The sequence below is a fragment of the Lithobates pipiens genome, unplaced genomic scaffold (assembly GCF_037356315.1).
Source record: "Lithobates pipiens isolate NorthernLeopardFrog02 unplaced genomic scaffold, aLitPip1_a1.2 Scaffold_8, whole genome shotgun sequence".
Classification (NCBI taxonomy): Eukaryota; Metazoa; Chordata; class Amphibia; order Anura; family Ranidae; genus Lithobates; species Lithobates pipiens.
The window spans coordinates 242544177-242566120 of record NW_027507903.1 but is presented as its reverse complement, the minus strand read 5'-3'; the positions used below and the strand labels follow the sequence as shown (position 1 = coordinate 242566120).

General features: G+C 41.7%; 1 protein-coding gene across 6 annotated transcripts in view; it reads left to right on the top strand.

The window, feature by feature from the left end:
• Window positions 1-21944, top strand: part of CNOT2 (CCR4-NOT transcription complex subunit 2) — a 124278-nt gene that overhangs the window by 81439 nt on the left and 20895 nt on the right. For all 6 annotated transcript variants that reach the window (XM_077468858.1, XM_077468860.1, XM_077468862.1 and 3 more), the window contains one exon: window positions 11217-11373. In XM_077468858.1, coding sequence (XP_077324984.1) covers window positions 11217-11373 — 157 coding nt within the window. The remainder of the gene's footprint in view (window positions 1-11216; window positions 11374-21944) is intronic.

The following is a 21944-nucleotide window of genomic DNA, read 5'->3' as shown; positions in this document are numbered from 1 at the left end:
ATACACTGGAGCCATGACAATCTTGGCGTTTAGTGCAGATGTACACTTCCCTCTGCCTCCCATAATGCATTACTTGGTGCTAGAGTGATGCCTCTCGAAGCACAAGCACTGTTGGTGGGAAGGTAGATAGAGGAGTGGACCTATGCTAATACATTTGCTGTTGCTTCAGGTATTTGTACTGTGGGAGGGTAGATGCATAACTCATTTATGGAAGTTTGGGCTTTTCATGGTAAGAGGGTCTTGCTCGCTGTGAAGGTAGAAGTATGGTACGTTTTTATTGCTTCTCTGTGCACGGTCAGCATTGATTTATGTTCCTTAAAAATATTAGATTTGCGTTTTCTTAATCCTACAGTACAGTATAGGTCTTCATATTCATGAATGGATTGGATGGGTTCTGTGCCACACCTTTTAGATGATTGGACACCGGCAAAGCCAATCAAAGCTTGAACACTTCCACCATGCAATTATTTTGCTAGTGTCCTTAGGTGATGCGTACATTCTCCCCTCAGAGATATATTCAAGGGTGTTTTTAATATTAGAAATTTTCTATCAAAAGACCTTGACTATACCAAACCATTGCAACAATGTAACCATTCCTGTTTGTTTTCCCCTGGTTTAGTGCTGCAGGGACTGTACCCTGACCCCAGATAAAGATGGGAGTTGGGATGACCTGTAATGCTGAAACTACACAGGACCTGGCAGGAGGACAATGCACCTAGAAATATGGTGCATTGTGCACACATCACTGCTGCATGCTCTACAGCAGTGATATGCAATTAGCGGACCTCCAGCTGTTGCAGAACTACAACTCCCATCAGGCATAGCAAGACTCTGACAGCCACAAGCATGACTCCCAGAGGCAGAGGCATGATAGGTCTTGTAGTTTTGCAACAGCTGGAGGTCCGCTAATTGCATATCCCTGCTCTACAGGCTCAAGGCCATGGTCCCTTAGGGGGTCGGGTGCCCAACCAAAGTGGGCAAAGTTTTGGACCTGACTGAAGCGAGTCGGTTGCTGACCTGTTAAACATTGTGTTCCCCCACCATGTCCATCTCTGGACCACCCTATTTAGGCATTTCCCACTTCACTGGAAAGGCCCTATGGCTGCTATCTATTGAGCAGCCACTTGGACACCAGATGTGGAACTCCTGGCATCCATATTCTCTAAGAAGTTGGACAGATTTGTGACCAGATTACGGTATCCACAAGTGATCAGTGGATGCTCTGTGGACTGTAAGATCGATCCCAGCTGATCTATGTCTTTCCTCCTGTAGCTTCTACCTCATCTTTTATTTTACAGGTTTGAGATAGAAAAGATGCTGGTAATTTTTGCTAGGTCCAAACTGGTCAAGGAGGTCTTGGTTCTCAGATATGATTTGCCTGCTAGTGGAGCCTCTTGGCTACTTCTGGACCAACCAGATCATCTGTCTCGAGATCCCTTCTTCCATCCTGCTTCATGTTCGCTGGCTTCAATGTTGTGGCTGTTGAAAGCCAGGTCCTGGCAGAGATGACTTCTACTTGGAAGGTATACTTTCATTGGTGTGAGAGAAAATTGCACCCTTGCTAATATTCAGCGGAATGCCTTCTGGCTTATCTGTAGCAGTGGCAGCTGGTGAAGTGGAAGTGACGCTTCAGTGCCGAAAAAATACTGCCTAGTCAAACTTCAGCCCAGACCAATTAGAAAAAAAAAGCGCAGGAGCCAGAGACAAATCGGTTTAGAGTGGGGGTGCCTTGCTCCCCGATCATGCCCTAAACACAGGCAAATCAGCTGATTGCAAGCTGGGAAGCTTCCCATAGACCGCAATGTGTCCAGTGCTTAGGAAGTGTTCAAGTGACTGACCACCTTCTTCTTCTTTTTCTTTTTTTTTTTTTTTTTTTTGTGTGTGTGAAAAGCTTGGGGGGGTCGCGTCACCCATATGCCCCCTATGGACGGGCCACCACTGATCTGCAGTCTGGCCTGGACCAGAAACTTGCATTGAGAACTTTGAAAGATCGGGCCTTAGATATATTGTTCTACAGATCTTTGGCCTCTCACTCTTTGTATATGTTTAGGGGTTGGCTCATTGTTCCGCCTCAACGGTCTCCTGTGAGACTGTGGCTCTTCCTCTGGTGCTTTTGGGCTCTAGTGGCTGCCTTTTTATACTGATCTAGGAGCTTCCCTTGGTGGATCTTAAAAGTAAACTGGCTTTCCTAGTGGCAGTTACTGCAGTCAGATGGGTTCTAGAACTGGCTGCTTTATCTTGTAAAGAGACATTTTTGGTATTGCACAGATAAGGTGGGCCTGTGACCAAACGCTGCTTTCTTGCCTAAAGTGGTATCTGGATTCAACTTAAATGAGGAGGTTGCCTTCCTTTCACTGTCCTCAATCAGAAACCACAAAAATCACAACAGCGGGACTTTACCTATGCCCCCAATAGTAACTCAATTAAAAGAGAACATACAATTTTATTGTATACATTAAAAACTTCTCACAAATATTAAAATAATTGATATTTGAGGTCATAATCCCATCAGCAGCCAATCACTGAAAAACCCAGATGGGGGTGTCAAGATAGTAGCTGCAATGGGGTCAACTCATTTCACAGGGACCCTCGCTTCCTCAGGACCTCAAACACCTCTTGAATATTCCCATATTACAGTGCCATATAGAAAACTAAAAATGTAAAACCGCAGTAAAGTAAATAATATACCAAAATAAAAACAACAAAGAAGTACATCCTCGCAGGAAAACAAGGAACAAGAAAGGGAGAGAATTTTTTTTATTTAATAAAATACAAGCGGTACCTTTTTGAATTATGAGCATAATTCGTTCCAAAAGAATGCTTGTAATCCAAAGCACTCATATATCAAAGCGAGTTTACCAATAGAAGTTGATGGAAACTCAGATAATTTGTTCCACAGTGATTTTTATTGTATGCAGTACCACATGTGGCCAGGGAACCAAGCAGCTCCGAGTGTTACCGGCGCCCCTGCACCTCTGGCCAAATGCAGTACTGCACATCGCAAAGGCTTGAATCCTCGTTTTGCAAGTTGATGCTCGTGAACAGAGTTAAAAAATAATCGCTCATATTGCGAAATGCTTAACCACATTACTCGCAATCTGAGGTATTACTAAATATAATAAAGCGACAATATCTAACATAGTGTAGCACAATTCCTCCATATCTATAGTTAAGTTAAAAAAAAAAAATCAAATGGATATAAAAAAATCAGTGTACAATTACAAATATATCAGTATCCGTATAAAATTGTGTATATCTGTGCTCCTTCACCTCGTAAGACCTGCAGTAAAGTAGTGTGGGCCACCAGCATATATTGCACTCTAGCTGCTCACCTTACTGATATGACCCCTGTGTCACCAGCAGGTCAAAACACACTGTGTTGCCCTTTAAGGGAAATGGGGATGTGGATTTGATGAATAGTCTTCAATATCTCCTATATCACCATACCAGCCTGAAAACTCATGGTCAGAATATGTAAGGGAACGGAACACACAATCTAGTGTGCTCTGTATCAATGGTGTTTATTAAAAGAACAGATAAATTGCACTTGTGTAGATGGCACTTCAGCAGTGCTAACTATCATCGTGTAACACACATACGTTTGATATGCTGACATGCAGAGAAATGACCGTGGGAGCCTGGAGTGTGAAGTCGCCTGTGACCATCTCTGCAAGGCAGCATATCAAAATGTGTTTTTTACACAATGATAGCTAGCATTACTGAAATACAATTTATTTGTTCTGTTAATAAAAGCCATTGATACAGAGAACACTAGATTGTCTGTCTATGTTCCCTTATTCTGACCATGAGTTTGGAGGCTATTATGGCAATATAGGAGGTATTGAAGCTGATTCATCAAATCCACACCCCCATTTTTCTTAAAGGGGAACACTGCGTGCTTTGACCTGCTGGTGACACTGGTCATATCAGTAAGGTGGCAGGCTAGCGTGCAACACATGTTGGTGGTGCACACTACTTTATTGCAAGTCTTGCGTGGTGGAGAACATTTACGGATTTACACAATTTAGATGGACACGGATATTTGTTTTTACACGGATTTGTGTGTGTGTGTATATAGATAGATAGATAGATAGATATATATATATGATAGATGCACACTATATTATATTATAAATATATATTATATTATAAATATATTCTTTCCGCCAGGGTCCGGCGTCTGCCGGGCTTCCAGCCGAGAATCCCCTGTGCGCATGCGCCGCTGCAGTCAGAATATTTTTTTTTTTTTTTTTTAACCTACAGGTAAGCCTTATTATAGGCTTGCCTGTAGGTAAAAGTTCAAATTAAGACTCTACAACCACTTTAAGTGTTAGCAGCAATACGCACACTATATGATAGTTTACTATACTATACCTTTTTAGCTTTACACCTAATTTGGTTGCACTTTTTTTTTCTTCAAAGAAGTCATATAATAAAGCCAGTTTAGATAATTAAAAAAAAAAAATCCGAATATTTTTTTTTTTTCTCTTTTTCCTACTTGCCTAGCTAGATGCAGCATCAGTCTGATGCTGGGTCTGTCCCCTGCTGCCTCAAACAGTGAGAACCGAGTGACTGGAGAGCTGGGCTGTGGAGAGGGCGGGAGTGGCTGGCTCAGACTCGCTGAGAGGCTGAGTCGGCTGCCAGTCCAGGCATGTGGGCTGATCCCGACCATATGGTTGCAATCTTTCCCGAGCCTGAACCGGCTCTTTGACGTCAGCTGACAGTGGGCTTCAGTCCACTGTCTGCTGAAAACGGGTCACAGGAATGCAGAACAAACTGCACTCCATTGATCCACAGGAGGACAGCCAAACAATCTTTGGCTGTACTTCTAACAAATCTACACTGGAGATCAAAATTGGAGAACAAACTAAAATTTCCTAAATATCAAGATCATTGCTTAGTCCTATATGAAATTTTCTAACAGGAGTAAAAGAGTTGCATATATTTTGAAGCACAGAATAAAATTAATGAGATTTGAAAAAGAACATTGATCAACATTAGAACACTTTTGGATACCTCCCAGTTATTGGTGTTAATCTGGCAACTTGTGCAAATTTTTTTTTTTTTAATGATCTGACGACCCCTATTTTAACTGGCAGCCTAACGTTCCAGTTTTCACTGACATTGTAAGATGGTGAGCTGTTAAGTGACTGAAGCCCTCTGGCAGCAGGTTATCCAGATGAAGGTCAAAGGGATGACCTTTTCTGCCATACCAAGAGAAGTTTGTCGTTCCAAATCTGTTATTTCTAGAATATCGCATCTTTACAATGTCACAAACTTATTCAAGTCCCCCAAGAAGGCTGGTTGTCCATGAAAGACAAGCTCAAGAGAGGACAGGACCTTGCGGAGAATCTCAATGGGCAATTGGTTCAACGCTGCAGCTGCTATTGCCCGCCAGTTCAGTGTTGATCAGAGTAAAGATCTGTCTTGTCATACAGTGTCTCGCTGTTTTAGAGAATTTGGACTGAAAGCCCACTCTGCAGTGACCAAACCTCTCATTAGTAGAATCAAAAGGCTAAACTAACCTTTTTGCTGAGTAGCATTTTGTGTAGACAGAGGAGAACTGGTCCAAAGTTCACCTTGGTGACAAAAGCAAGTTTACTTTATTTGGGTCCAATGGGAAACCATCATGTTCATCGTCAAACTGGGGAAAGTTGTCAAGAATTGGGAATTCTAAGGATATTGGGGCAGTTGCTGAGGCTGCTCCCTTGATATCCACACCCAAAAATGTTTGTTGAGGGGACTATTGCGGTACTAAATAAATCATAAAAGACTTTGTTATAAAAAAATTACAAGTAATTTAATAAGGACAAAAAAAAATTGAAATCCATCAAAACTTTCATATTGCTAAAATCATATACACCACAATTTAATAAACTACCGACGGGTAAGCCCGTAAGGTTTCTATTGAAGAGGGGTACAGAAACGTTTCCTCTACCGGTTTCGCGGCGAACCGCTTCTTCAGGAGGATAGTCTATAGAGTAAATAAAAATATTTGCAAATAATCAAATAGCAGCGAATCATATAATGACATAACAGAAGAGTTACAGTAATTTAAATAGCGAGGGGATCAGCTCACCCACAAAGGAGGAAGCAGTAGATCACAGGACCCATCGGTTTCCTCCCACGGCAGATGCGGGGGGTTGTAAAGGACTCTTCAAATTTAAACAGATATATGATATGAGAGTTAAAGTGAGATGAGACATTAACCTATACACACCTAAAGAGCGATATATAGGTGAACAGGGATGGAAAATAGACTGTGTATAGGGGCTGTAAAAAGAGCCTATAAAAAGGAAGTGCTTAATTGTGCATCCTAAAGTGTCCTACGCAAGTAAAAAATTCCCAAAGAAATGTGACCAAATTGGGAAGAAAAGGAAATGTGGAAAAGGGCAAACCACCACAAAAAATAGGGTAAAAAGGATATAAGTGAAACAAGTGTGAAAGTAAAAGCCAAACATACCGTTTGTGCTATATTATCCAGTGCACACCACCCATGTTCATAGAGGGAGATCGAACAGGGCAACACCATAGTAGCCAAGGAATACAAATGTATAGTGTGCAGGGCAGGTATCACCTACTATATATATAATACACTCCCCAAAGGGAGGAACTGGTAAGCATGTATGCACAGGTTGCTGTTGTAGATGGACTTTCCCCATGAAACTGGGGAAAGACTGAACCCAAAGTGTGTAAAGAAGTCAGTGAAAGGTGGAGGGAGGAAGCGTCATAGTTTGGGGGATGTTGGCGTGGAGCCTCTTTTACAGCTACATGGCAGAGTGAATGCAAATGTTTATTAGAACCTTCTTTTAACATTCTGTTCCTTCTCTGCGTTCATCACCCAATCGGCCAGCAATTTTCATGCACGGCAATGCCCCTTGTCACACAGCAAAATGGGTAAAGCTGTTCCTTGAAGCTGAAAACATTGAAATAATGAAGTGGCCAGCCCCGAGTTCTTTTCTAAACCCAATAGAAAACCTCTGGAACAGTTATGGCCGAGAAACTCACTACAGTCACTGAACTGTAGAAGAGACTGGAAGAAGAGTGGAACAAAATCCCTCCAGAGCAGTGTGAGAGACTAGTGATGTCCTGTGGCCGCAGATGTGCTGAAGTCATTCAAAGCAAGGGCCTGTACACTGCCTACTAATTGTTGATTGTTGTAACATTCAGAAATTTTTAGTTGTAATCTTTCTGTGTGCTACAGTCATTGCTGTTCCCTAATTTTGATCATTGCGTTTTCTACAAAATGAAAGTGTTTTTTGTTGGTTATTTTGAAAAACACTGTTGTATTAGCACGGTATAACCACGACAAAAATTCCATCAAATGTTGAGCAGTGAAGATTATATTTTTTCTGAAAAAATCAAGTGTTCATAAATTGTTCTCTAATTTTGTGATCTGCAGTATAGATCACTTCAAAAATACCATAGAAGTTGTTGTACACAAAAACATGGAGTCTCAGTCAAGCTGTGGGCATCATCCCAGAGGTACATTTATCTTTCAGGAAATCCGTGTTCTTGTGTGACGTCTACACCCCCCCCCTTTTTTTTTTTTTTTTTTTTTAATTTTCTGAATGCTAAGGAGCCTCAGTTTCCAGCTAAGGCACATCCTGGGTTTTGGCTGTAATCCTTTTGGTCGACCCAGTGGATGAAATGCTGCGTCTGGGTGCAGCAGCACGGCAATCTGTATTGACACTACTCCTTATCCTGGAAGGGTTGCTGAAGATGTGTGGGACAGCCCTTTGCATTGCCAAGTGATCAGCTGGGATATGTGATATGCCTTTTTGACATCTTTAGTTTGTTTAGTTTGTGGCTAGTTATTAGATGTTTGTTAAAGTGTAATATACTTTATGGTAATACACTATGCACATTCCCTTTTCTTTTCCCCATATCTGAGGAACCACCAGATTATCATTCATATCAGTGTAGAGGAAGACTCGAATGGTGCATGCTGAGCACTTTATGCCAAAAAAATTTCTGTGTGGCATAATCGTTCGGAGAGAGATTTACATAGGGTGAGCACTTGAGGGTGATTGTTTGTGGCGTTGGATAATCGCATCCTCTTTCCTGCATGATTGGAACACTGCTATTTGCAGTTATATCATGTGTGGGACTTTTGAACTGACTTTTTTTCTTTTTTTAAAGAAATTTTACACTTCATTCTTTGAATTTCTAGAATTGTTCTAGCGCCTTCTGGAATCTGTTAACCTATCCTTCTATAGTTGGTGCTTGTCTCAATCCAGAGCACGAAGTGTAATTTCTCTCTGCTACCTTGTTGTTCTAAGCATAAGCCACTTCTGAAGCGTTTTCCTGAGGCCAAGAGAAAAATGGTGGCGGGAGGGCACAGTCTGTGATTGGCATTCTCAGCTCTGTTCCTGTGTGCTGATTGAAGGGGGTGTGTCTCTTTCCGCTAATCAGCTCTCAGAACTCTCCTCACTGATGTAACTTCAGCTCTCCACCCCCTGCTTTTCAGAGCTGAGATCATGTGTAAATTTTGCACTTTGGATGTAGGGGAAAGACCTACAAATACATGTACAGCTTGTGTAGGAGGATTTGTTTCATCTCTGTATCGCTTGAGGCCATTCACGTCAGTGGCTATATGTAAGGGTTTACATTCACTTTTTAAGGTCATTGTTGGTCTGTTGAAGATTGGCTGCCATGTTACTGTCCACTTATTTTACTGCTTTGGGGTGCCCCATCTTTTATGATTATGAAGTCCTGTACTGTAGGATAAAAATGTTATTTTTGATTTGCTTGTAAAATCCCTTTTCTGGCCTACAGTATAGAATACAGGACCCTCTTTGTGACTTGGTCCTAACATTGCTTATTACAAAACGGAGGCTTGTATTGTGTGAATGTTAAAGTTTTTTTGATTGTCATCTGAAGGTGTGGCCTATAACCCATTTATATTGTCAGTAAGGTTTAATAAGACACTAGGCCATCCATTTGTTATGGATGCGAATACCCACGTCCTGTACTGTGCATGATTTTACAGGCAAATCAAAAATCCAGTTTCACAAGTTCACAGCAAATAGTTGGAGATTTTCTGTTTGTTTTTTTTAGTTTTTTTTAAGTATTTGCATTATAGACTCTACCCTGAATTATTGGGTCACGTTATTCAGTTTATGTATTTAAACATTCAGCTTTCTGCCTGGAATGCCCTATTCCACCATTGTGTTCATACTCATTAGCTTATGACGCATCACAGTGAATTCCCAGGAGCTTTAGGCCAAAAACCTTTACCAGAAAAAGAATTACCCAGTATGCAATGCATAACCTTTGCCCCTGGTTAGCTTTGTCACAAGTGCCAATAAACTGAAAAAATGTATAGCCTAGCCCTCTTCCTATAAAACGGGGATATGCAATTAGCGGACCTCCAGCTGTTGCAGAACTACAACTCCCATGAGTCTCAGCCACAAGCATGACTTCCAGAGGCAGAGGCATGATGGGACTTGTAGTTTTGCAACAGCTGGAGGTCCGCTAATTGCATATCCATGCTATAAAAGGTTGCTCTCACAGCAGCCATGTTGTCTGTGTGATGGACCAGTTATGATTTTTTTTTTTTTTTCCAGTTTTGGCATTGGTACATGTTCCCCCATGGCAGGGCCTGGTCTCCCATGCGTTTTGTTGTCACTAGCGTGTATATTAGCCATACAAATGGCCACAATTTAGCAGGATTTCAGTGAGGTTAGCAGTAAACCTGCAAATGGAACCCAGGTGGATTTGTTCATCCTACCTGTAACCATACTCTTCAGAAGAGCATTCAAACTCGCACTTGTGTGCATCTGTTCTTCCAATCTAGCACATTTGGAGAGAAGAAAAATGTGGTCACATGCAGAGGATGTAATGATGTTCTTTGCTGTCAATCACTGTGCTCGTTGTGGTGATTTGTCTTTAAGTTATACTGTGTGTGTATCTTCCTGGTTTTTGCTGGAGTTCAGAATTCCTGAAAGGAATGATTCTTGTTGCATACATTAAATCCATGGATGAGGGGTCTTGTAACCCTTTACATTCAAAGCACAATTAAATCAAATGTAATTTTTTTTTTTTTGCTAGTGTATCCTTTGGTGCCTTACAATATAGGGCTGTTCTTTAAATATTTATTTCAGATTTATGAATGTTCTGGGGTCTGTTGCTGCATTGATCTTCTACATCAACCAACCAAAGCGTGCATGTGTAGAACTGTGACAGTAACAAATGCTGATTAGGGCTATGTTATGTGGCACTATTATTCACTTTTAGGAGCTTGGAAAAAAATGTGTAAGGTCAAGCAGTTGATAAGCATAGCAACTGTCAGACTTCTGGTGACCTCACGCTTGATTCTCAAGGTAGAGTCCAAATACATAAAGCTGAATAAGGTGAACGATGTAAGTTTCTTATTAGAAAGCTTGTAAAGATATTTTAATTTTAAGACCTGACTATTCATAGTCTTGGGGGGGGGGGGAAGTGGTGACTGGTTCTCTTTAAATGCCAGAACACTGCGACCACCCTAAACATAATTTAAAAGGCCCTTACAGAACACATTGGTACCAACATTTAAACTGGGGCTTTCCTTTTTGTTAAATTCCTTTAAAACCGTTTAAAAACCCAAAGCAAACCTTTTTAATATGTTGTAGATTACCACTTCCTAGATGTGGTGGCTGCATTTGTTTGTTTTTTCTTTTTTAGGCTTTAATTTATTTTCAGCTGGTCATCCAGCCAGTAAATCCGTTTCATTTTTCAACAGAGCAAGCTGTCCTGCAGTTGTGGCTGAGACAAAACATTTACCACTGATGGGGGTTATCAACTTTTATATACAACCTTTAATCCAAAAGGGGGAAAAAATGTGTTAACTGGAGTTTGGCTTTAAATTGTAAGTGCACTTAAAACCTGCTAGATCATCTAACCCTCACCTTCCCCCATACTGACAATGCTGCTGTCCAGAGGTGTCTGTTCCTCCGCCATCCAGAGTGTAGGCACTCTAATACAGGAGGTGTGGTGTTAGGCGGTGAAAACACAGAGGGGGGGGGAGCCTAAAAAAGAAAACTAATGCAGCCAACACATCCAGTGATTGGTAAGCTGCATTATATTACATTTTTTTGATTTGGGGGTTTATTACTGCTTTAATTCTCTACACAGTCCTGTCTTATTGTCCTGTTTTAATTACCAGGACCTCAAGCTCTTGAGAAAAATATTTTGTTAGATGTTTCTAATTGTGATTGCTGGTATGTCTTGTCCAGGCCGCGTTACCAACATTCCTCAAGGTATGGTGACCGATCAGTTTGGCATGATTGGCTTGTTAACATTCATCAGGGCAGCTGAAACAGACCCAGGGATGGTACATCTTGCGTTAGGAAGTGACTTGACAACACTAGGCCTCAATCTCAACTCTCCAGAGTAAGTCCGTTTTTTAAAAAAAAAAATTTTTGTTTTTGTGCTTTTTACTAATGATGTCTGTGTATCTATATAATTTTTATGCAAATCAAGAGATGTTTGTCAGTCTGTGGCAAGTCTGGGAAATAAAATGTTCATTAAACAGTGTTTATAGGCATTCTCTGTGAAGTATGTATTTGAAATCCAAAAGAAATTGGCGTTTTTTTTAAACGTTTTTATGTATACATGCTTTTTGAGAATATTTTAACTGGATTGATTGCAATAGAATTTATCAGTGTACTTTTATTTATCATGATGCTCAACACCCAGTTTTTTTTTTTTTTCTCCCTTCTTGCTGTAAACAAATATATCTATTCCTTATTTAAATGGACTGTTTTTCAAAGAACTATCTGTGTTGCCTCCTAGCATTCTATTGGTTCTCTGTCAGGTTTCTAGGACGTATGACAGGCTAGAAGGGAGAAGCTTAGACAAAAATATGAAAGTACGTGTTTTCAGATACGGGGCATCAATGGCAGCCTTTATTTTCAAGGCATATAAGATATATCAAGACCGGTGTTCTTTAAGTACTAGAATGAACTGCCTCTAGTTATAAAGGAGCTTTGAAGTAAAGCTCTTAGTTTCTTTAAAATTGCATCTTTTTTTGCTGGTGTGGCATTGGGCAAGACTTCGTTGCATAGCTTTATATGAACAGATGACCTTTTATTTTACTTCAATACTTTGAAGTTTGTTTAAAAGCACAATGACTCATACTATTTCTATTTGACCAAATCACTTTGAATCAAAAGAGACCTTCAGATTTATAGTGTAAAAAGTGTTTTTTTTAGATTTTTTTATTTTTTTTATTTGCCTTTATACAAAAGCATGATAATGGTTTCTAATGGCATTAAAATGATCTGAAACCGTCCTGCGTGTATTTAGGAGTTTCTACAAGCTAGTGCTGAAAGCTTTCCAGTAAGGAATAGCTGTCAGCAAACTGGAATATCAGGATCCTGTCCACCTTAATACAAAAAGGCCATTGCGAAATACCCAGTTCCGACTTCAGACATCCCCATGAGTTATAGGTGGTGTCCCCATGCCTCATGCATTCTGGGTGCTCAAAACACAGGGAGAATGCACTGCTGAGATGTTGTGCCTCCCCTGAAGTGTCAGAAGTCAGAGCCAATATAAAGTTTGTTTTGTAAAAACGTTATATCCTAAACGTACTGGACTGGTGTTCCTGGACCAAGGGTTATATTTTGCTACTTTTTCACTTTTGGATGATTTAACGGTACCAAAAATGTTTTGTTAGGGCCATCCCTAGTGCATGCCTATTTAACTCTGTCCACTCCATGACGCTCCCATTTCTTATTAGTGTCTTTAGTTGGATCTGTTCTTCCCCTGGATATGTTGGGAGTTTTTTTATCTTCATTTTTTTTATCAACATTTGACTGCTTATTGCCTTTTGCTATCAAGCAGATTCTGGATAGTTTGTCCTTGATGTGTACCTTTTTGGTACTATACTCAGACCCCACTGGCCCATAGTGTTTGCTTTGGGTACTGGATCCTGTGCTCAAGGGGTTGTAAACCCTCATGCATTAAGGTGAAAAGCCTCCTGTGATGCAGCACCACCCCCAGCCACCACCCCCCCCCCCCCCCCCCCCCCAGAGTCCCCATTTTACTTACCTGAACCCAGTCTTTCCAGCGATGGGGACAAGCACACCGGTTCCAGCCTCTGTTTCGGGTCCTGATTGGTTAGATTGATGGCAGCGCACTTGATTGATGGCTGCGCGCTTGATAAAGGAGCGCAGCCGTCCTGTCATACACGGTCTTGCCAGCTCAGGAAACGTGTCACATCCCCTGTGACGTCATCTCCCGTCGCCCGGAGTTCCTCAAGCATTCCACGCCTCGAACGCTCACTGCTTTACATCGGCCAGCTCTGCACATCCAACGCAGCCCCCAGGAACGGACACACGCCGACAGGACTCCCCCAGAGCAAGGGATACAGATGACACATCGAGGGTCTCCCTCCGGTTTGGAATCTTTACATTGCCTGTTAATGTACTACTTAATGTGAGTGTTTTTAACCACCTGTGCATTAAATAAGAATTTTACAGTCTACACAGAGGCGCCTCTCATCTTTACAGCCATTGGCTCCCACTGCTATCGATCAAATCCAATGACGTGGGGGGGCAGGGCCGAGTCCTGTTGTCTGTGTCAATGGACGCAGCAGCCGGAAATGGGAATGCACCCGCACGAGTGCCCTGAGGGAGAGCGGCTCTCCAACGGGGGGCACTCGAGAAGAGGAGGAGCCAGGAGTGCCGTAGAGATTTGTGTGGTGTCCACTTTGTGGTACCACCTGCCATTTTGTCTCTGTTTTCATAGAGTAGTTTTAAAAATGTTTTTTCCTTCCTATTTTGGTTTGGTCTTAGAAGAATAAGGTAACTGCTTCATGCCTCCCAGATGACATGTTTCAATCCACCTGTTTTGACAAGAACTCAAACGGCTTGTTGGTGCATTCCTGCAGCAGTCTTCTGCAGAGACATAGTCATGGTAAATTAGGTCAGTTCCTGGATTATTGCTGCTCCTTCTCCAGACAAGTAAAACCCCATCCATTCCGCCTCTTGAACCATGCGTACCCCACTTGGGAATCCCCTCGCTTGTAATGGCAGATCACAAGCGCAAGGCAACTGGGACTAAAGGACCTAATAGCATGCATTTCACAGATGGCCTACAGGAAATCCAGAACACTGCTCCGGGTGATAGCCGTTTCTTTATTCTAAAGCAGTGTTCTGTATTGACACTCCTCCCACTCACCCATGGGGCTTGTCTGACAAAAGCAGATTTCTACACTTTGAAAGCTTTGGAAAGCTTTCAGAACATCCACAATCCTCTCTTTCCATACACATCCCGGTTTCCCCCCTGACCCTGTTCTGGAATCGGCAGAAACATCTCTACTTGAAGATCTGGAGGAGAGTATTGAGGATATTGATTTTTGGTAGCCCCCCCCTCGCCACTTTATGCCTCACTGCCTCTGACCAGGGTCAGCTGAGATCCTACCTTTTATTGAATGTCCTTTTTATCTTCTAGTTACCTCCCTAGTTGTTCTGTAATAGCCTCTTGATTTTGTAAGACCGGTGGCTGCTATTTCTTCTATTTCCCCCGGCCACCGGTCTTGGCACAGCCCATTTGTAGTTCTCTTCAGCAAGCAGGGACTTGTACTTCCATCCCTGCTTGCTGTAGTGGACAGGACACAGACCCCCCCCAGTCTCTACCGCCCATGGGGGTGGATTCCTACATACAATCTTCCCAGCCACTGTCAAAAAACTCTACTTTAGCTCCCCTCTACCTTTTTCAGCTGACAGTCTTGTCATTCTCCCTTGGCCACCTGTAATTGCCGCCCGATACCTCCCGGCATCTTCCTCTCCCCCTCACTGCTCCACTTTTGCTTTTGCATTTCCCCCCTCCTTTCCTGTGCTCCCTCCTCCTGCATCAATGCCCTGTGAGCTGGAAAATCCCATTGCCTCCTCATTGCTCTGACATACCAGCCCCCCCGCACTCACCAATGCCATACGGCGCCTCCGACCGGCTTTAGCTACTGCAGGGGAGCTTTGTGCCATTCTCCTTCTCTCCATGGCGCTCCTGTACCAGGCACTGACCCGCGCCAACATCCCTGCTGCTCCTGGTCGGCTCCCCATCCTCCCACTGGCTGTAGCTGGGGTGGGGGATCAGTGCGGCTACCAGTGTTCAGGATGGAGAGTGGGGGGATAAGGCACTGGTACAAATGTCCTCTTTACAAGCCGCTTCCCGAATAACCACAGTGAGTGATGGGTACCTCAGTGCACCCTCACTAGTACACCCTCGTCATTACCCCTTTTCTAGTGTAACCTCGTCAGCGGAGGCTCACTAGCACCCATTTGTTATTACAGCAGAATACGGCAAGTATAATATATACTTATGGGCATGTGTCTATGGTTTGGTAGTAATTAAAGCGTGTATGTCCAATTTTTGTTTATCTGCTGTTGTGGCTAAAGGGGGAGAGAGAGGACACGTAAAAATTGCAGCCAGTAACCGAAAAGCATAAAGTTGGTCCGGGAGAATTCAGTCTTAAGCTCTACAGGGGGGATAATTCAATATTTTATGAAAGTATACTACATGGAATGAACTAAACATTATGCACTGCAGATGCATGCTTTACATTTATAAGACTGAGAAAGAGAGGGTGTGATTTATGTTGAAGTGGGCTTGTTCACATTTAACATGTATAGTGTACCCACCCACATTCACTGCAATTCCCAAAGTGTCACGGGAAGTGTAGTTTCATTATTGTGGAGAGAGATATGATGTAATCCCTGGTTTAACACCGCCTCCTTGGCAGAATAGATGCTGCATCTTTTGGATTACAAAGCTGACTTCCTGAAAATTCAGTTGGGCCTGCATTCACACTACAGCGTTTTGAATTGCGGGCAGATTTACTACGGATCTGCCTGCGATTTGACAACACTGGGGTGTGAATGACAAAACGCGGTGCTCATTCGAGATGCCATTCATTTGAATGACACCTCAAATTGCAGTGCGGGTCTGCCACACGATAAAACGTGCTGCGATCATGTTGCTACTTTTGGGTGACATGCATCCCGCCACTGCAGTATGATTTTTTATTGAGCAGCAGACCCGCACCGTGGTTTGAGGTGTCATTCAAATGAATGGCCTCTCAAATGCGAGTCCCACATTGTCATTCATACCTCAGCTCTGTCAAATCTGCCCGTGATTCAAAACGCTGTAGTTTGAATGCAGCCTCAGACTTTTCTCTTCAATGGTAAGAAACTTGACAAATGTAATGATGGTTTAGAGTTTAGTGTAGGGGGCTGTATTTTATTTATTTTTTCTTACCCCAGAGTTCTGCTTTAAGCTAAACATAGAACCCCTGTTTGCTCTAATTAAAGCAATACTTGGGTATGGAGCCACCTCTCTGGGAGTCATGGGGAGAATTAACTTGATAAAAATGATTTTGCTGCCCAAAATACTTTACCTGGTATGGCATGCTCCGGTCTATAGTCCCCTCAAATGTTTCCACCCCCTGGACTCTATTCTTAATTTATTTGGGGCTCTAGTCGCCATAAATTTTGCATGGAGAGCACTTAAGAACCCGGTATTGTTTAGGGGTGGGCGGATCTGCCAGAGTTCAGCTTATACTGTATAGTTTCTCAGTTGTCTCACTTTTGTACAATTTCGATAAGCAAGATAAACAAAAAGGTATCCAGCTTTGGTAGCCAGTTCAGCATCCCAATTTGCCGTTCACCTCCTCCAAATTATCATGTGCGGGACAAGGGGCGAACGCTCCCATCAATCTAATTTGGCCAGTCCTCATTTGAGAATTTGGGATCTGGCGATTCGTATGATCGGGGGGTCCTGCTTTCCATGCTCAAATGCATTTATGATGCAATGCTCAATTACCAGAATTTCTAACAATATATGACTTTACCCTTTGGATTTCTAGAGCTTTGTGTATTTGCACCATGCCATTTCTGAAATGGGACTAAAAACCTAAGAGCTTAAGACTGAATTCTCCCGGACCAACTTTATGCTTTTCAGATATTTACAATTGTGGCATGCCCTACACACACCATTTCCTGACTTTTAAATTTTTTTTTTTATCCCAGCTCACTTCACTTTCAATTCTAGACACGATTTTAGGTCCAAACCCGAAAAAGTTGATCTCCATATTTTACAAGGATCCTACCCCTTCTGCTACCGTGTTGGCATATTGACCTAAAACCAGATGGTCAAAGGATCCATTGACACAAACAGCAGGACTATGCTCTGCCCCTGGCTCCCACATCATTGGATTTAATTGACAGCAGCGCATTCCAATGGCTGCGCTGCCATCAATCTATCCAATCAGGACCTGAGACACCAGCTGGATCGCTTGTGCCCTGGGTAGGAATGATCGGGATCAGGTAAGTAAAGGGGGGGGGGGGGCTCTGGGAGGGCTAGTGCACTACAAGAGGTTTTTCACCTCAATGCATATAATGCCCTTTAATACTTTCTTTCAATACAAGCCTTGGCCTACCAAACCTTCCCAGAAGTACTCCAGACAATCAAGGGGAGCCCCTGCTTCTAGGAGTGGGGGGTCGGTAGATGTTGGCCTTTGTGCTAGTTTTCGTCTTGGACATACCAGACCTCTGGGTCTAGTCTGTCACTTTAAAGGGTTACAAAATTGAGTTTTTATCCCTGCACACTCATCGCTTTTTGCCTTCCAATCTGCTAGTTTCAAACAAAGGCAGATTTGATGACCACCTTGCACTAACTTCAAGGAGTTGTGAAAGATGTACCACGTGTACTAGACATATACAAAAAGTCTCTCCCTAATTTCCAATCATGGCTTTCTGCATTTTGTTGAGGGAGACCTGCACTATTCACACTTTCCTCTATACCCTGAGTGTTCAAAAACCAAGCCAGAATCTTCCTTCTGAAGCTTCAGCTCTCGAACACTCAGATTACGAGCACACCCCTTCATTTGCTTTTGTATGAGGGTTCTAGGTTTTGTGGTGGCCTCCTTCAAGGCCGATCCCTTTGCTCAGTTTCACTTCAGACCCCTTTCAATCCAACATCAAGATGGAAACAAGCCGGTATAATTGAATTGACCAATTGGAAACGTCATTCCTCCACAGGTCTTGGAATGTGAAAGCACGGCAGAGTTTACAACTCCCAAGACTGTTCAAGGCAAATTATCCCCACAGAAAACAAAGCTACCCATCAGTATTCTATAACTGAGAGCCATCATACTGTCTCTACAACATTGAACCTCTCTTCTACAAGGTCACATTGAACCTCCCTTCTCAAGCTGCACAAATTTGTGGCTAAGACCAGAAATCTCCTTTGCAGTAAATGCTCTGATGGTTCGTTGTGTGCCATTTCACCTAGTTTATGCCGATGAAGATTCTCCCTCACCTGCTCTGCAGGATAGGGGAGGAAAGGGTCCTGGTGATTTTCATTAAATTGGTCCAAAAGAATGTGCTGTTGCATACAGACCTATTCGGTCTAGCACTGGCCTTCTTCGGACAGACCAGACTTGCTGTGCAGGGCCTGTTCCATCTTTCTTCTCAGGCAATGATTTAATGGGCATTTGAATCCCAAGTTATAAAAGATGAGGGTCTCCGAGTTATTCTCACCCTGCTCAGATCAAGAAAATCCAACTCCTGCAAGATTTACCTTTGCACCTGGGAGTCTTGCTTTGCCTGGTTCAATAAAAGGGAATACTCTAATATTTGTATTTTGGCCATTCTAAAGGGACCGGTTTTGTTTTTTATCATTTTTTTTATTTTTATTTTTTTCCCAGAAACTCCTTGCAGTCCCTTTTTTTTAATCCAAGCTTTTCTCCAAGGAATTGCTCCTTTTAATTCCTCCAGTTTGACCTATTGTGTCACTTTAGGATTTCAACTTGATGCTCTCTGCTCTTCAGAGAACTTCTTTTGAATAAGAAAATTCCTTTCTTGGTTTCCATCATATTGGTTAGGCATGTTTCTGAGTAAGCAGCTCTTTCTTATGAAGAGCCTTCCTTTCCAGGTGGATCAGGCAACTCATTTCAGGTTTCTCCCTTTTCCCATCAGAACCCATTGCACCAGGGATGTAGATGTAGCCTGGGCTTTTGAGCATCAAGCATCTGTCACCCAGTTTTGCAAGTCTGTCGTCCTGGCCCTCCGTTCACATATTTTCCAAGTTCTAACAGGTGGGATGTTCCAGGCTCAGCTAATGCGAGCTCCGGCTGAAATATGCTTCAAGCTGCTGTTGGAGAATATTTTTCCGGTTTTAAACCCCCTGTATTTCTTTTTGCCCATGTTTGTTTTCTTTCTTGTCCCTTTTTTTTAATTGTATTTTTTTGTTGTCACCTTTAAAGGGAAACTGGGACTCCTGACTTTTTCATAAATGTATAAAGACATAGGTATACTTTACCTGTATCAGTAAAATTGCAGCTCAACAAAAATGTTGCTCTCACTTCAAGCTTAGAACCTGATTACTTTGCAGCGCATTGGTTTCAGCACAGGGCACATGTCCCTTTTTATAAGGTTATGGACTTAAAAACAAGTCTTAAGCTCCACTAATGCTTTCCTTACGCAAAACCCTACAATATACAGTTAACATCCATCAAATGCCTAACTAGAAAGCCGAAAACTTGCCTGACCCTTAGGTAAGGTTCACCCTAGCCTGCATGGTAAAATGCAGCATTTGGTGTCTTTGGTAGGGAGCGGTGCAATTCACATTTTTGTGCATTGCACTGCTTACTTTTTTTTTTTTTTTTCCTCCCCGAAGCCTTACATTGTGACACTTCTCTTAAGGCCTGTACACAGTAGGGCAGTACGTTATGCTGCTTTGCAGTAACGTGGTGACATCCAGTTTGCCGTGGAATGATGCAAGCTGCGTTTTTCAGCCCTGCACCATCATGCCATTGTGATGTGAACGGGGTACATGGAAGAACCCGTTTGTTTTTCTGTGTCCGTTTCTGAATCTTGAGGCTTGACAACACACAGATTTCCTTCGCATAATTGCTCAGACCTGCTATCTCCACATCTTGAGATAATGCATGAAGTGTGCACAGAACAGCTGTGACTTTGACATGACCAAGATGTGTGCTGAAAAAGTATTCATATCCCTTGAAATTTTCCACATTTTGTCATGTTGCAGCCAAAAACATAAATGTATTTTATTGGGATTTTATTTGATAGACCAACACAAAGTGACCCGTAATTGTGAAGTGGAAGGAAAATGATAAATGGTTTTCAATTTTTTTTTTTTTTTTTTTTTTTTTTACAAATATCTGAAAAATGTGATGTGTAGGGCCGAAACAACTAATCGCTTAATCAATGTTGTCCGCTATTTTCATAATCTGTCAGCCGATTAGTTGGCCTGCATACAGAATGCATTTTTTGTTTGCATATCAGGAAATACAATGAAGCACGCATACAGCTCAGTAAACATCCATACGTGTCCGTATACACAGTGCAGCACACATACAGCTCAGTACACTGTCCATATGTCGGTAAGAGCCTGAGAACTTATAAATGTCTGAGGAGCAATGCCTCATGGGACCATGTAGTCCTGGGCAGGAAGTGAGTGGCTCTAAAGGCAGAAGTTTGTTTTTTTACTGTGCTATAGGGGTGGATACTCCATACTATGCAGCTTGCCATTGGGGCACTCTGAAGGCAGGAGGAGCCAGAAGCGTCAGCAGGGTATGCCGGGTTTGTTGCTTTAAAAAAAAGACACTGTGCAGGCAAGATCAGCATCTGAACCCAGAGAAGGTGGAGGCTGAAAGACTGAAGGTAATATAAGGCATTGCAATTACATAGGGCAGCAACTAACTATTATTTTCATAATCGATTAGTTGGCCGGTTATTGTTTCGATTAATCCGTTAATAACCTTAAAAAAAAAAAAGTGGGTCAAATTGACGTTCATTTTCAACCACAGTGACGGGAAAATTTGGAAATAATAGAAAACTGCTTGGTCGAAGGAATTTTCAGACAGTGTATGTGGTTTTCATTCAGAAATAAATTTTATAAACAGAATGTTAAAAACTGAAAATTTCAAACAAAATTCTTTCATTCAGTGAATCTACAAAAGAGTTTTCGTCTGATTATTCTCATCTGAAAATTGATCCATGTGGCCAACATAAGGCTCGGTACACACCTGTGCAGTTTGCTTTTGATCTGTTTCTGTAGTGCTTTTTGCTGTGCGTTTTTTTTTTTTTTTTTTTTTTTTTTTCTCCTGCGCACGTGATTTTACTGCAATTTGCATTTTTTAATTTTTTTTGGGCAGATTAAAAAACACAAATTGCTTCAAAAATGCATTACATGCTTTTCTGCAGCTTCTCCATTGAAGTATATTGAACCAAAGAAGCACTGTTTTGGGTCCCTGACCCTTTACAAATACGCAGCGGATGAAAAAAAGCACAAATATGAACCCCATAGGAAACCATGTAAATGAACTGTAGTGCAGTTCTGCAAAAAGCGCCAATAAACACACAGATGTGAACCAGTTCTAAGACATTTAGTAACATAATGGGTTTAAAAAAGACTAAAATTAGCCCTTTGTAGTAAAAAAAAAGCAGATAATCGCTACTTTAATGGGTTCATTTTTTTTTTTTTACCGTAGAACTGTGAAAGTAATATTTACAGTAGCGATTATTTGCTCTTTGTACTTTAAAGGGCTCATTTTAGTTTTTTTTTAAACCCCATTATGTTACTGGCCGATTAATCGATTCTAAAAATAATAATCCGATTAATTTCATAATGGATTAGTTGTCGATTAATCGATTAGTAGTTTCAGCCCTACAATTACATATAAAGTAAACATTTACTAGTATTGTGCATTATATTTAAAATGCTCATATCCATGAAAGTCTCAGCTTTTTTTTCTTTTTTTTTTTCTTTTTTAGCTTTTCAACTTTTTTTTTTTTTTTTTTTTTTTTTTTTTTGATTGAACTAGAGGGACTTGTGTCTAATTTTTATTTTTTATTTTTTCCCGACCTGACTAACTATGTAACTATGTTTAGTAGTACTTTAATATAAAAGATTTATATCTTCCTTCCTCCCTTTTCATA